Source organism: Anguilla rostrata, chromosome 1, assembly GCF_018555375.3.
Source record: "Anguilla rostrata isolate EN2019 chromosome 1, ASM1855537v3, whole genome shotgun sequence".
Classification (NCBI taxonomy): Eukaryota; Metazoa; Chordata; class Actinopteri; order Anguilliformes; family Anguillidae; genus Anguilla; species Anguilla rostrata.
Genome location: NC_057933.1, coordinates 39,246,420 through 39,263,209, shown reverse-complemented (window position 1 = coordinate 39,263,209; position 16,790 = coordinate 39,246,420). Strand labels below are relative to the sequence as shown.

Below are 16,790 nucleotides of genomic sequence, written 5' to 3'. Positions count from 1 at the left end.
ATGGTGCATTACAATCACTGCGTCAAGCACAGTAGACACTCCAGCGTAAGAACATTAATGGCAGCCATACAGTCCAGGGCTATCAATCAACAAAGGAGAGGCACGTTAGCTACAACATTGTGCCGCTTTGTTATCTGATCGGACTACCAATTTTGCTTTTTTAACGTTCATGTAGAGTACTGTCTCTGAAACTGTCTCATACTGGGGCGACATAGCTCAGGAGGTAAGACCGATTGTCTGGCAGTCGGAGGGTTGCCGGTTCAAACCCCGCCCTGGGCGTGTTGAAGTGTCCTTGAGCAAGACACCTAACCCCTAACCCCTAACTGCTCTGGCGAATGAGAGGCATCAATTGTAAAGCGCTTTGGATAAAAGCGCTATATAAATGCAGTCCATTTACCATTACTTCATCTACTAAATTATGAGAAATTCTGTACCACCATTAGGCAGTAGAATTGGCACAGTGAGGATGATGACCAAGTGTCATAATTGTCATAATAAAATTATGAACACCATACAAAAAAGTTTAATTGTGGCTTTGCATAATAATTTTCAAACAGCTGGCTTTCAAAACTGTTGAAATAAGACTTGCTTCATTACTGGCCTGACAATGTCCACAAAAAGTGAGCTTCCACAGAATCCACACAGTGGGAGAAAGTGAGACTGAACTAATGAGAACAAAAATGAAAACAGAAAAAGCGTGGTTGTATGCCTCCGCCAACCAGTAGCCAGTTTGGATATAAAATGTCATCACGTCATCATTTTATCCTATTCGACATGTGTGCGAAACTTATAATTAGCGTATGAATTATTAAGTTATAGCCAAAAAAACGTGTTTCGTGAGGTCACAGTGACCCTGACCTTTGACCTCCAAAATCTAATCCGTTCATCCTTGAGTTCAAGAGGACGTTTGTGCCAAATTTGAAGAAATTCCCTCAAGGCGTTCCTGAGATATCGCGTTCATGAGAGAATGGGACGGACGTGGGGTCACAGTGACCTTGACCTTTGACCACCAAAATCGAATCAGTTCATCTTTGAGTCCAAGTGGACATTTGTGCCAAATGTGAAGAAATTCCCTCAAGGCGTTCCTGAGATATCGCGTTCATGAGAGAATGGGACGGACGTGGGGTCACAGTGACCTTGACCTTTGACCACCAAACCCTAACCAGTTCATCCTTGAGTCCAAGTGGACGTTTTGCCAAATTTGAAGAAATTCCCTCAAGGCATTCCTGAAATATCGCGTTCACGAGAATCGGGACGGACAGACGGACGGACAGAAGGAAGGACGGACAACCCGAAAACATAATGCCTCCGGCCATGGCTGTGGCGTCGCAAAGGCATAAAAATGCAGAAAATCTAGTTTCACAATGGGGACTGTGCAGGCCTACATTTTTGTGCATTGAAAACAAAGAGCAAGGGTAAACATCTGGAATCCGTATTTCTCAGACAAAATAACATCAGAGAAGTAAATAGACCACATAAAAACAAGAGAAAAAACTTAATTGTCATTATCACCAAGAAAAAGGAAAGATCTTGCTGGGAAACTGCTTAAATGAATAGGAACTGACATAAACAAATTAAAGTCTTACTCTTGGCCTGAATCAAATTAACCTCACCTACTGCTTCAGGAACCAAGACCGCATGCAGGTTTGTTGTACAGACCTCCCAGCCAGTAAACAACATATTAAGTGTCCATATTTCTAAAGGTAAAAAGAAAAAGTACAACTGATGTTTTTATGAATACAGACTGATAGCCAGGAAAGGATAAAACAGCAGCCACCCAGTAAAGTGCCAGGCTCAAAAGTTGCTTCATTCTTATAGAGTATAATCACAGAACTGCATTTTTAAGAGCATGTTCATGTGTGCACATATATTTTTGAAATATGAGAACATCAATTGCTATAAAAAGGTGCCTTTCCTTTCAAAGTCACCCTTTATTTTCAGCAAATAATCAATACTAACTTAAATAATCAATAAATAAGAGGCACAGCATTATCAGAAAAACAAGGAGACAAGCAAAAAACAAGGAAATGACATCACAACCACAAATTAAAGTCCACAGGTGCAGGTCCTCGCATTTACTGCCAAACGGCATTATGCAAAACTTGGTTGGCCCACATATTACGACACTGGAAATACAAGCAGCAGAGCGCCTGATGCGCGGAGTGGACAACTGAGTCAGAAGTGAAATACATGTGAGTAATGTTTACTCTCGTCAGGCACAGCAGCAGGGTGCGACCTGCTCAGCACAGCCCACAATGCAGACTGTAATCTCTGCTTGGGTTGACCCCACTCCTCGTGACAAGCCTGTGCTGACCTCATCCCACACTCTAATTATAACTCCACAGTAGCAGGTTCCATTCCAAGATGGACCACTGTTTTCCTACCCTGGACCAAACGCTTCACTTAGACTGCTTAAATAAATGTCCAGCTTTATAAAGGGGGAGTGTGGAGGATGAGGGCACGTCCACAACCTGAAAAGATCTGAGCAGAGAAAAACAAAGAGAAAAACAATGGATAAAACGCTGCTCAGAGAAATTAGCGGGGGCTTCATCTGTAAAGTGCTCGTGTTGACTAAACAAATTAGAGCCTCTGACTTCACACTGGGGGACCTCTCTCGTATTGGAGTGTTGTGGTGGGACAGTTCAGCTTTTTCTTTACTGACGCCTTCCCTGTTTACATGCAGTTTCCCCAGCTCCAGGCCCTGTGCTCTAAGGAGGAAGGAAGACACAGATGAAAACCTACACAGCCATGCCGTGTGAGGCCTCCGGGAGGAGGATGTGTTGCAAAAACGCATTCCTTTCACCTCCTCGCCCATTTATAGACCTCAGGAGCACTCCTCATGAACCTCACCACCTGACCTGAGTATGGTCAACCGCAATCTAACCGCACACCCCTCGGCATTAAACTAAAGCAGTATCAAAGAAAGCATAGCAAATTTACATGCATATTGCAGAATCATGCCTTCAGTTTGCATTTAAACATTAGCATTAACAAACATTTTTCCACTGAATAAGTACCAAATTCACTCTATAATAAGAAATGTTTAACTCAAGACGAAGTTAAACTTCCTGAAGAGGTCAGAGCTGCAGTAAGCCGCCCAGTAGTCACAGGAAACGGTCTGGATCCAGACCGAACTGCAAATCAATCCGGACCGGACCCTGTGTCACATTAGATGTAAATTAATGTAGGAATATATTTTTTTGTGTCCGACGCATTGTGCGATTGAACGTGCGTATATATTTACTTGTGTGCGCGCACATGCAGACTTGCAAGTTAACCATCCTTGACTTTCACTTACACGGAGACGCTTGTGTGTATTTGTGTGCCGTGCGCCCATCGTCAGTGTCTGTGCATACGTTCACTCTGGTCCAATGTCAAAAGTTAAAAACGCGCGTGCGTGCACTGGTGTGATCAACTCGGCAGTGATTCTCATGAGCTGTCACTGTGTGTGTCAGTCGATACCCCATCACCATCCGACATAGTTGAAAGATTCTATCAAAACTAAATACGTCAAAACGTAAATATAAAGACTATTACACAACGGCTTGGCTGAATACACAATTCTGAATGGTCCAAGGGTGGGCATTATTTCTCAGTAACACCTCAGAATTTTAACAAAATCTACAAAATCCAGCATTCTAAAGCAGTTTTAAACAGCAACATTATTCTTTCGCTTTTGAATTGTTGTTACATCCCCTCCCCTTTTCAATGTCCAATTTCACAATTGATGGCAACACTGAATCACATTTCTAGTTACTGTTGCTAGCTTTATTTACAGTTGCCAACCATCCCGCAAATCGGAATCGTCCCTTATTTGGACAGTACAATAGGTGTTCCGCATTTAACTCAAGGCTACGGGACACATTTTCATCATGTTTGTGTGAACGATTGCGTTTATACTAGTAACCGCAGTTTTGAATACAATTCAGTATAATAGTTAGCTAGCTAGCTAGCCGGGATAACAAGCATGACATGAGACCATTCTGACCTAAAACCAAGAATTTTAATATTGGCTAGGTGACAAGTGACGGCAAACCTATTATAAAGCTAGCTGGCATTCAAAACCCGTTTCAGAGGGTCTTAGAAAGAAGGTGGCCATTCATGTGCTCACCATGTTTGGTTCCACATATCGCTGTGAGTCTGGATTTTCCACGATGAACACTGCTGACGAATGAACACTTGGGTCAGTGCCTCAGCCTGTCAATCACACCTTTTGTGCCAAGGTCCAAGGCGTTGGCTACAGGCAAACAGTGCAAACAGTGCCCACTCATAGGCGTAGATTTCAGGGGGACACAGGGGATACGTCCCCCTCAACATTTAAAACACGTGCATTTGTCCCCCCCAATAAAAACTGAATTTTGTGTTTTCCTTTACATAAATAAAGTCATTTCCACCATAAATTGATGCAGAAAAGGCACAAATTTGTGCATAAAAATTCACCAGAATGCAGGAAATGAAGTGTTTGACGCTCAAAATTTTACTGCCATTGTTCAGGACCATTGCCCTTGTATAGAATTCATAAGTGGACCTTCATTAAAAAAGTACCCCTGGTCTAGTTTGACTAGTTCCAATTCTGCCCTACCATGACCTAACAAGCGATTATAAAAAACACATATTTAATATAATATATATATATATATATTAAAACATTTAATGAGTAATAATGATGATTATGATGTGCAGGTGGACACAACTTGATCCTGCCCCTAATCCCTGATGGTCAGAAAATACAGCACTTAGCTACAAATGTTTAAAAAGTGTATTTAAATGAGTGGGAAAAATAAGCAAACAAAAGTGAATCAAAAATGATAATGGATTCAATTTATAACATAACAGTTGTAAGAAAATCAGAGCAAGCTGAAAATTAACAAAAAAAATAATGTTGCTTAATGTTAGCTCTGAACATCTATTCAGGATTGCCACTTTATAGAAGTTAAATATAGAAATGTGCAACATTTTAAAAATGCATCTGTTAGCAGGCTAGCTATGCATCTATTAACTGCCTAAAAATGCATCTGTTAGCAGGCTAGCTATGCATCTATTAACTGCCTAAAATGTATCTGTTAGCAGGCTAGCTATGCATCTATTAACTGCCTAAAAATGCATCTGTTAGCAGGCTAGCTATGCATCTATTAACTGCCTAAAAATGCATCTGTTAGCAAGCATGTAAACCCACATTCCTAGATACATCATGCCAGTAAATAATACTGCAGCTAGGAACCTTCCACACTAGACCAATTTATATTAAATACAAAGAAACAAAGCCAACCAGCTAGCCAATTTCAACATGTGATCAACAGTGTAACACATGCTAGATCAGGCAATCAGATCAAGCTACATCCCAAAATGCAGCCCCATTCTATCAAACAAAATCTATCAGAAGGGTGAAAACTCAAGACAATGAGACAGATGGCATACAAGATAATGCAAAGGTCACAGAAAATAATAATAATAATAATAATAATAATAATAATAATAAATAAATAAACAGTAAGGGAGGCAGATGTAGATTCTTGACCTTCCCATTTGTATCCAGGACATGGTCAGTAAAATTGAGAGAATTACAGACATGGCTCATAAATTAAACGTAGTCCCCATGTAACAGTAGTCCCACACGAAAAGGGCATATCATACTGACTCAGTGATAAAAGTGGCCATTCAGCCTTAAGTCAGAAAGCAGCCATTTAGCCAGTGGCCTTTGCTTTGGAAACACACGGTGTACACCAGTGATGTCAAACTCAGCGTCTGCAGGTCTTCGTGGTTTCCTTTCAATCAGCCCCCTATTCCCTTGCGAAGAAGGTGGATTCTTTAGCCAATGACAATGACTTCACCAAATGACTGGAGCTGGAACACCAAAAGCCAGCAGACACAGCAGCCCCCAAGGACTGGATTCTGACAATACATGCACTGCAAAAAATATATACATACTTAAGAAAATCTAATCCTTAAATGTTAAGGGCTATTAGCGTATATTTAGAATTTTTTAAATAGATAATACCTTGAAGTCCACATCTGAGAAAAACTGAGAAAAAAAGTACATGAGATTGATATAAGTTTTCATTAAAAAGACTAGGGTAAAGAATGCAGTGCCTTATCTTGAGCTCTTAAATTTCAACATACTGAATCTGAGACCACAGCAGCTGTCAAATGTTGAACTAAAATTAAAATCAAAAAGTCAAGCTGAAAAGTTGGTAGTTCACACTTAACACAACTGAAAGCGTTCCGACAGCCTCATCAGCTAATCAGTCTCATCAGAACCAGCTTTCATACAACGCAGATTCTTACCCTGAAAACAAATAGGCCTAATGAAAATGAACAATCTCCAAATGTTCTTTGGTCAGACAGGCTTTACCTCCAGTATCAACTTGCTGTGTTGTCTCGATATATTTAGCTAGATTTAGAGCATAAAGTTCAGTAAAGTCTTCAAGAGACCACCACAATGCATTGAGATGTAGGCTATGAAAAATGAAATACATGGCAAACATTTTTAATTGGAACAATTTAAATATTTATTGAAGGGTGACACATTGTGTAACCCTATTGCCTATACTGAAAGATTAACACATAGCAATAGGTTATTCCACAGGAAGCCTCGCACCTTAATTTATTTTAATTACTTTTATACATTCACTCAAGAATGCTTGCACGATCCTGTTTGTGAATGGTGTTACTTGTACGTTGTAACAACATAAAAGGTTTTTCAGAATTTTCTTTCTCAGGTCAATCTGTGCCCACAGGCAAAAACAGTGTAGGTTAATAATACAGTAGATAATAAAGTAGAATCCACTTAATTGCACAAGTTTTCGCTTAATTTGAGTATCTGCATTGAATGACCAAATTCCGAACTATTTCTCATTCATTGCACTGTAAAGAGATAGCATATTTGCATAAACCATTATCACATATTTCAGATATTTTAATGGAATTATGTCCAATTATATCGCATAATGATCTATAAATATACACTGAAAGTCGGCAGATGCCTCATAAATAAACAATTGCCCTATAAAAGACACAAAGCCACCTAAATGCCTACCAATGTAGGCAGTCTCTGATGAAAATCACACCTATAACTGACGCCTGAGTGGCACACATGGTTAGCAGCACCCTCAGTCTGGTTTTATTCTACCATGCAATTTAGCAGATTCTACTGAAGGTAATTTAGCGTGCATACGGTTGCATATAAATTTAAGAGCAGCCAAAACTTAACCAGAAATGCAGTCTCATTCAGGACCAAATTGCACCAATAAATGCTCAAACCATATTAATTGTTATACGGGCATTTAAATAAAACATTTTTTAATCCGATTTGTCCTGAAGGTGGCTTAGGCAGCTTGCTAAAACAATCCGCCTGGGTGGCTGATATCGAACCTTGAAAAGGATTTGATGTCAGTCACCCACAGACACGTTGTCTGCTCCCAGTGACCATCTGGCCCCTTGGAATTTCAACTCTTAAACTGACTGGCCACTTCATTTCTGTAGTCGATACAGTGAGGACAAGCTGCATGGTAATTAATAATCTGCACACTTAAATGTCCACATCTGGCTAATGTACCCCCGTCTACAAAGAGACCAGGGAGATTCCCTAACAAACACGTCATCCATATGACACAGCAACCGCACCACGAACAACAGCGTTACAGAAGAGCTTTTGGCCCACCAACAAAATCTGATTACACAAAGGGAAACTTGTTTACAACTGTTGGGAAGAACTGAAACGGTATGATTTTAAGAAACAATATAGGAAGTACACAATTACTGACTCAAACTTTCTCGGACTAGAAGTACACCAGGAAAACAACTCAATACTTGGGACTTTTCCAGGGACAAATGATGGTACCATTCTGGATTAATACACAACACTGATGGGACAGGACCGCTAGGTCACCCCAGCCAGTCCTCAGAAGAACCAAACAAACAATTTGGAACAGAAGGACTGATTTGGAATATGACTTCAAAGTTATCCATTCTCTAATGGACAGAAACAAATGCACAATTAATTACAACTAATCATCTGCAGCCATGAGCTGGATTTTATCATTTTGTTAAAATAAATTTTGTATTATATTGCGAACCATACCGTTTCATCACAGATCGAACGCATCCATCTAAATGTTTTAGCTTTTCACCAAAAACCAAATGCATCAAGCCAATAAACTTGAGGCAAAAACATAACGGCAGTACTATTTTCTGTTCGACTTCTGCACATTATAATTCTAGATGCAGAACTTCAAATGACACCCCTCATCTCATATACACACACACACCATTAGCACACCAACCTACACGACCCACACCATTGATCTGTGCAGTTAGATCGAGGAGACGGCAGTGTATTTGCAGTGAGCTTCTACAATGACGTGGGCTGGGGGGTTATGCCATATCTTCTCAAAATAACTGAATAATGGAGGTCAGACCAAGAATGTTTAGGGCAAATGACTCACCAAATCTGGAATTAATGCAGAAGCACACAAACACAAGTGCGCGTGCTAAATCAGTCAGTCTTTAACAAAATGCAAAGCCCTGAAAGACTGAAAACAGAAGTACTTGGCGTAGAATGTGTTCCCATGCTGCACTTGGAGGGAGGGTTACATTTTGTACGCTTCTACGATGGGGCCCTTTCTAGTTCAGATCTCACACCTATCCCACCGCAGACCCAAAAGAAAACCTGGTAGACCCACTGTGCCTCCATACACCACCAAGACCAAAGTGGCACAGCAGGTATTGGCACTCAATGCCAGTCTCATGGAGTACAATACACCATGAGAGCTATACACCACTAAGATGTGGAAAAACTGCATAAAGCAGCAAAAACTGTAAAGCAGTTCTCATCACCACTTGTGTCCATTCTTCACTGCTTCACCATAACTAGAAACCAGGCTGCTAGAACAAAGAAAACACCAAAACACTTCTCCTAAGATTAGCTTTGTTCCCTGATCATGTCAAAGTGAAAAAGGTAAACTGTGCCATTGAATACTCAAATGAAGGACCAACATATCTTTGCCACATCTTTCATCCTTCTCACTTCAAATGGTCCGATATTTTACTGTGCTAAGCAGTGGAACAGACAAGGTTGATAGGCAAATGACGCGAGTAGTCACTGTGCAAATCATTACATGCAAAACAAAAGGGTCTATTCAAATCAAAGTAGGCCTACATCACATGCAACGTGTCCAAAAACTGACTTTTCAGTTCAATATCCAAAGTGGCCAGAGATAAAACCATGGCTGAAATATCAACCGAATATGCTTTTTTAACACCGTTTATGCTAAAACTGGTTGGAAAGTGATCTCAGCAGAAGATCCCTCAGCACACGATAAAGACAAAATAAGAGCCGTTCAGCAAGTGTGCACTCGTGCTGAGAAAAAATAAGAGCCGTTCAGCAAGTGTGCACTCGTGCTGAGAAAAAATAAGAGCCGTTCAGCGTGTGCACTAGTGCTGAGAAAAAATAAGAGCCATTCAGCAAGTGTGCACTAGTGCTGAGAAAAAATAAGAGCCGTTCAGCGTGTGCACTAGTGCTGAGAAAAAATAAGAGCCATTCAGCAAGTGTGCACTAGTGCTGAGAAAAAATAAGAGCCGTTCAGCAAGTGTGCTGAAAAACAGAAGCAGCCATAAGCTGCAATTCTTAAAGGCATACTATGCAGGATTCCTTAGCCTGTGTACAATAAAAGAACCCTTCTCCTCCAACTTCAACCACCCACTCATGCAAAGTAAGTTACCCCACCAAACATAGCTACCGTTCAGCTAGTGGTAACATTAATGCCGTGAAAAGAGCGACTGTGAGCGATGGTAAGAAGGTAGATTTCGATTGTATCTTAATTATGCACCATTATGGACATATTTCATTACGGTGAACATAATAGTTTTATCGTTGGAACATAAAATTCTAAAATTTCACATCCAAGTCTTTATTGTCACCTGCTTCACACTGCCAGTATCATTACTTACAGGTCCTACACAAAAAAAGCCAACTCCACATCGCTTTAAATCCCCTTGGCATACTTCAGCTGACACCATAGCATATCTAAGCATAGTTGCTGACTATGCGCAACTGTAGTTTGCTTATTTCTATAAGTAACACATTACACTTTTCTATTCATAATTTTTGGCTGGACCGCAACAGCGGAGCCAGCCCTACAAACGCGAATGTCTGTGACTGACCGAGTGATGAAGTTACACCATTGCTCGACCGGAGAGGTCCAGCCATATATTAGGTTTTGACCTGGTTTCATTTAAATGTGAAAGTGACATACAGCCAAGTGTCATTTTGCAAGTTGCTCTTCCCTCTTGTAGCCACAGCATGTAGAGCAGAGCAGGGACACGTCCGTGTGTGAATTGTGAATAAAATATGAATGACTCATTTAAAAAGTGCCCCAACACAAAATGTGAACTGAAATATAATAACCTCTTAATAGTAACAATACAATTTAATACTGTACAGAGAATCCACAGAAGTGCATTTTTTTGGTGCAATCCTCCTCCACCGACAAACACACGCATGCTGTCGACCACCACAAATTAATTCTCAACCTGTGGGAAACAGTGCCATCTCAAATGAACTGGCATGTTTGATGTATTGTCTGTGGATTACCTGACTTCTGGCTTGAAAAGATATGGGAAGGTCCTCAAGCTCCGGCTTCTCATTTGAACTTGCCATAATGATGAAGCTGGGCTGAACCAACAACATCCACCAATTCGCAAATACGGACTCATCTGGTGGAACCCAGAGTTCTGAATTTAAGTTTAGCACAAACGGTTCTGTACGTACGTTAAAGCAAGACTGTAATTGTTTGGTTCACAGTGCTAACCAAACCAAAAGTCCCGGACCAAATGGTTCGGTGCAAATACTTGTGCCACTACTCCCCTATTCTTCACAATGCCACCTTTCTGTGATTCTTTCAATGCACATCACAAGTATCAAGATTCAAGCCCTTGTCCTTGTTGTAAATGTTTGATAGCCCCAGTGGACAGAGCTGTTGCCGAGCTCTCCTTGCCCCGTTACGGCAACCTTGTCAGAGTTTGAGTCAGGTGCTTCACCAAAGACTCAAACCTTGCAATGTACAACATGTTGTCCCACAACAAACTTTAAAGAAATAAAACCTGACACACAGTCGCCAAGCCCCGTTTTATTATTTTAGTGCACTTGATGCAATTTAAACATGATGCGTTTCTAACGTTAAATTAAACTAAATGCAAAAAAGCATGCATTTTCTTTCTGTGACGAAACAAAGCAAAATGCACCAGTCCATCAATGCATTTTACTGGTATTTGTTCTTATAGCGGAAACTGCCTGTTGATTTTTGTATTTATTTCATGAACTTGCTACAGTTGTGCTTGTTACTTCAATCACTTTGCACATGAGATCTATTAATTAAAAAAATTAATTGCCACTTTTTTCTATTTTCGGTGATTTTACTTTGCCATGACTGACTGATATATACTGGACTGTGGGGGCAGTGTTAAAGTGATGTTTTTATTGTATATAGGCAATTACAGAAGGCAACAAAAATGAAAAATGTAACACTAGATGGCAACCTAATTTTTTTGCAAATCAAAACAAATGTCATAATTAAAATATTTAACATTAAATATATATCATAGATAAAAAAATCCTTACATGGAGTTTTAATGTGATATGCCATTTTGACTTTGCTAAAACTCACATTTTGATGTAATTTTCATTGCAACTGAACACTCAGATTGCTTAAAATAATTGACAGCGGTAAAATGAAATTGGTCTTGATTGCCTTTGTAGCCTATCCTCATGAGGCCAACAACACTGAAAACTTCACCATTTTAAATTAACAGCTACTGCTGAAATAGCTAGACTGTGATGCAAGGATTCAAGAAAATAATGTTATTACCCATAAAACAACAAACTACTAAAACTGCCATGTAAAAATAAAAGAAAGAAACCAAACACGTTAACGCTTGAGCAGTCCTTACCTTTCAAATACTCAAGTACTCGTACCCATCCCTAATAAGGCCACATACATGCCCCTTATAGCAACAAAGTGAAGACACATTATGCGTACTTCCTTAGCCTCTTTAAAAGCATACAATGCAGCATTTTAACTTGAAAATGTTATAAAATAAACATTCTGAGGCATCTATGATGCACTGGCAATTTCTGTCTTTACGCAAGTTAGCCGCTGCAATGGCCCAGATACAGCGAAGCAAAAAGACAAGCCGACAGGGGTAGTTTAATAATTGGAGTTAACCTTGGAATTGCTTTTCCTCTGTGACATCAGCTGAGGTTCTTCAATGAGATGAAAAGCAACGCAGAGTTAGCTTGTTTTATTTTAGAAGTAATGTTACTCCCAGCTATCCAGCTAGGGGTGCAAGTTGTCCAGGTTTTGACTGGAATGATCAGTTTTCAAATTATTTGTAAATGTCCAGTCAGTGGCCCCGACCAGACAATGTAATGTCCGGTCCAAGCAATTAATGGGAGAATTTTACGGGGAGTTTCTAATGAATTCGCACGTCAATGATTTGGTTGGGTACGCGAAGGTGAGGGGTCGGGGTTGAAGATGGAGAAGGAGACTTCTTTGATCTTCAACAGAACCACAGCGAGGCTAAAAAAAACCCTGTATAGTATGCCTTCAATTCAGACATTTCCTAATATGGCGGTTTGACACTTGTGAAACTTGTGTAATGAAGGAAGAGACTGAGGAAAGATACCCAGTCATGAGTTTTCTGAAGCACCTATTACCTTAGCAGTCCAGGTGACAACTTTCCCAGTTCAGGGAGAACAGAATTACTAGTAGTAGCCTAGGCAAGTAAAGATTTGCTCTAAATGCATCACCTCATGTTAGCTTGCCAGTAATTGAGTCACTTGAGCCATGCAGTCCAAGATCTGGTAGATCCTCTTTGTACTAATGTTTCTTATCAATGATATTCCTAATCTATGCCACCCAGTGTATTTGGCAGCTGACTAAATCCATGATCAGTTTGGGGGGAGGGGCGTGATTACATTCCATAACAGATGCCACAGTACTGACTGTGGATGCGACAATGCAACGCTGCTAAGAGGGGAGGACAGATTTCACATACTCCGGTTAGCAACAGGAAACCTCCTACTTTACATAATAACCAGTTGTATGACATTTAAAACATTGTCTCGCATATCATTTATGACTCAACAGCTAGTTTTCATGATGATAATTTTCCCCCACAATACTCCCCACACAAAAAAAACTCTAAAGAGCAATAGAGAGAGGACTGTGGGAATGTCAGTTGAAGTGAAGTGAACATACAGAGTAGAGGTGTAACAGTCAAAGTAAGTGAAGTAACCTATGAGCAGCCATAGCTAAGCCCATGGGGATGAAGGAAAATACCCAATGCTCTGCGTCAGGGCAGAGGCTGATTGAGGTGACTGACAGTGGAGGCACTCACGTTTCAAAGCAGCGGTCAACGTTGTCAGACATGAGAAGCAGCATGCAGAGCTGCTCCAGGGCGATGAGCTGCATGTCTCTCTCATCCCCTTGGCCCATCTGGAGCCATTCCAGCAGGGTGTCTGGGTCCACGTCCGCCATGCTGACCCACTATGCTGCTGATCACAGCCTGAGATGATGACGCATCCACCAGGAAGGTTACACACAAAAAAAAAAAAAAAAAAAAAAAAAAAAAAAAAAAAAAACTGATAAAGAAGTCACAGGCCCTCCTTGAGTCTCATGTAGTCTTCACCTGGGGGGGGGGTAGGGGGATCAGGAGGAAAGACAAGAAAGAGGTTAAACAATGAAGTCCAATGTTCTACTTTGGCTGAATCAATTCATTTTGGTTTAGTCAGATGCCCAATGTCTTTTGAATTTTGTTTCATTATAACTTGAGAATTGCGTTAATAACATATTATGCACTTTCTTGCAAAGGGTACATTTTTATTTCTAATCAGCTGCCTTGATCACATCCTTTTATTACAAATCTGACAACAACAAAACGACGATTGATATTTCCATGAAAAATATAATGCGTGAAAATACTACATTTTTAAAATGTGTTTCAATGGTGGATTGAGATTTTACATTTAGATATTTGCAAAGAATAAAAAACTCAATGAATTAGAATTTGACAGTGTGGATTTGAAATGGGCATTTAATAAACTCATGGTAACAAACTATAACTTCTTCCAGCATATGATGAAAAAAGGCAGGCTATGATATATGCCTCAATTCACTAATGGATATAATGTAAAGAAAGTTTCTCTTTTTCTGACAAGTTGAGGTAGTTGAGGTACTTACAAAGACCAGTCAAACTGTTACTGGTGGGGAAGCTAAGGTAGATTAACACTGCAGCTGCCTGGGTAAATACAAACAGGCTTGTTATATAGCCACCACCCTCTTATGGACTAAAGCTGGCAGTATACTCAGTAAGAAGAAAGAACTTCAGGATTGAGAACCACCGGCGAACATGTCCACGAACACTGTTGTCGGTATACTCAGTGAGAACACCACACTGTTTAAAGTCACTCCACGCCGCTGGGGTGTGAATAATTACGAATAATTACGAGGCAGATATTAGGCCTAACCAGGGCTGGAATCTCGCCCAGACCTCTGTCTCGCGGCTACGCCATGGATGTATAAAGAGAAGGGCTACGTGAGATCACAACATCACAACTTTAAAAAGTTTAAAGTGTTTAAAGTGGCTTTAGTTTATCTAGCTATGCAAACAAAGAAAAAAAAGGCAAAAGAGATGGTATGTTCACCCTTTCCACTTTCTCTTATTTCCGAATGTGTGCTAGGTGTTTTGATGACTTGCTGAAATGAGTAGTACCATTCATCAAACATGCAGGAACTGACAGAATTCCCATCTCTACAAAAGAAAGATTGGCGTTGACTCTCCGTACATTAGCATGTGAAGTCTGCCCTCTCAACCGTGACGTAGCCTCGCGAGCCAGTCTCTTTTTTCACTTCGCTCAACAGAGCCTGGCTGATGCCTTGACGTTCTAGGCACAAACGAAGGAGGCAACCTTCCTGGGATAGTTGTATTTTCCCAACCAATCAGAGTGTTTTGCCCCACGCGTGGTCTGAAACGTGCACCGGAAAACATTACCGGAGGCAAACTTTTCCACAGACCCGCATCAGTTTGCCACTATTTGGGGAAAATGATTGTATTGATTGTAATGGGCAAACAATCAAAACCATTGCCTCTTCTGGCCATTTTTCTGGGTATTTATTTGATAGCAGACTGCATAGCGTAGGCCACGCTTGAAAATTAAACTTTTGCCAAATCCTGTAGGCAAGCAAGCGAGTACATTTCTGTTCGATAACAGCGAATCCAAACATACGCGCTGAAGGTCCTTCAACAAAGTCACGCCATGTAGCCTATTTGGCAAGTCTGTGATATAACAGAATTAAAATATTCTTCGAATTTGTCCATAATTCTGTTTTTCGCAGATAATTTGGGTTAGCTCAATAGCTTTGTCCGTTTCGCTGGTGTGTTTCAGTCGGGACTTAGATTGCAGCACACACGGAACAGAGGATGTGCGGGAACCGCCTGGCCAGACAGTTCGATTAACCAATAGAGAAGCTACCGCTGGCTCCCAGCAGCAGAGGCTCCTCCTTTTTGCCCCAGAAAGTACATGCGTTCGTCCAGACTAACCGTGACGTAACCAACCATGTGGTATTTGGACCAATAGCTGAGAGGGGGAGGTCGGAGAACAAGAAAGACATTTTCTAAAAGTTTGCCCTGCAGGCCATCGCACACTGCACCGTGAGAACACGCAACACCGCGTCTTTTTGTTCTTCAGTAATTCTCATTGTGTCTTTTTGCTCAAAAAGTTCTACTTCTTACGAAGTATACTGCCTACTTAACTGCAGAGCGCCTCTTCTCAACAAATTCATTATTCATTAGCAGCATGCAACACTCTGCTCTGAGCCCCAACTAATTCTGCTGCAGCTGTTCCCCTGACCTCCCCATTCCATCCCACTGCCACCTCCGGCAAAGGGAACAAAGACAGGACTGACAAGTCCGTTTTTCTCCCATGTCAAATCTAAATTTTGGTGTTACACATACTTAACACAGAAGGCCTTCTCTGCTTCAAGCCTTGGCCTTTTGTTTGCCAAGTTGCAGTAACACCTTTACCCAATGATGGCATAGGACTATGCATGTTTATCTCCAAATTCACAAGCAGACATACATTTCTTTGCTTTATTCTCAAGGCCCAAGCTGATGAGACTAACAGATTAAAATATTTAGGGGTCAGGTCAAGTGCCCATAAATAAACAGGATACCACAGTACCATCCAGCAGGTTATGCAACCATAAATTCTTCAGGAGTATTGCTCAAGTCTAGGATGGCAAACAAGTTCTCAAAAGCCTTCTATGGAGAGATGCAGGACGCTTGGTCACACTGCACCAGTGGACTGTACCCAAAATCAAACCACACAGAGAATATCATAAAACTTCATGCCTTGTCCCAACTGACCTTGCCAAGATTAGGGGCTAGGGTTGTCCTTTTCACAAAAAAAAATATTTCCAGGATCAGTTTAGATCTCAACTCCAATAATTCTTCACAAACAGTGGAAACTGATCCAGGTCAGGCCTTAGGGGAAGACTACATCTACACCTGACCAGTGCTCAACATTGCTAGATTGCCAGGGGTAACTAACAGTAGAATCTCAAAATTAAGTAGTCTTGTCATGTAACAGTATTCATTGTGTAGTAAGCGTTTGGAAAAAGAAAAAAAGCATTTACTGGGGGCATGAGATTATTACATACCTGTGAGACAAATCTGAAAGTGGAACTATTCAAGTCAGCTATTCTTACAAACTGTTAACAGAGAATGGGACTGAA

At 40.7% G+C, this 16,790-nt stretch overlaps 1 protein-coding gene across 7 annotated transcripts in view; it reads right to left on the bottom strand.

Moving 5' to 3' along the window:
• The window catches only part of hectd1 (HECT domain containing 1), a 58,009-nt gene that overhangs the window by 39,453 nt on the left and 1,766 nt on the right, over positions 1-16,790 (bottom strand). For all 7 annotated transcript variants that reach the window (XM_064336044.1, XM_064336081.1, XM_064336100.1 and 4 more), the window contains exon 2: positions 13,396-13,686. In XM_064336044.1, the coding sequence (XP_064192114.1) occupies positions 13,396-13,535 (140 nt within the window). In that variant the 5' untranslated portion in view covers positions 13,536-13,686. The remainder of the gene's footprint in view (positions 1-13,395; positions 13,687-16,790) is intronic.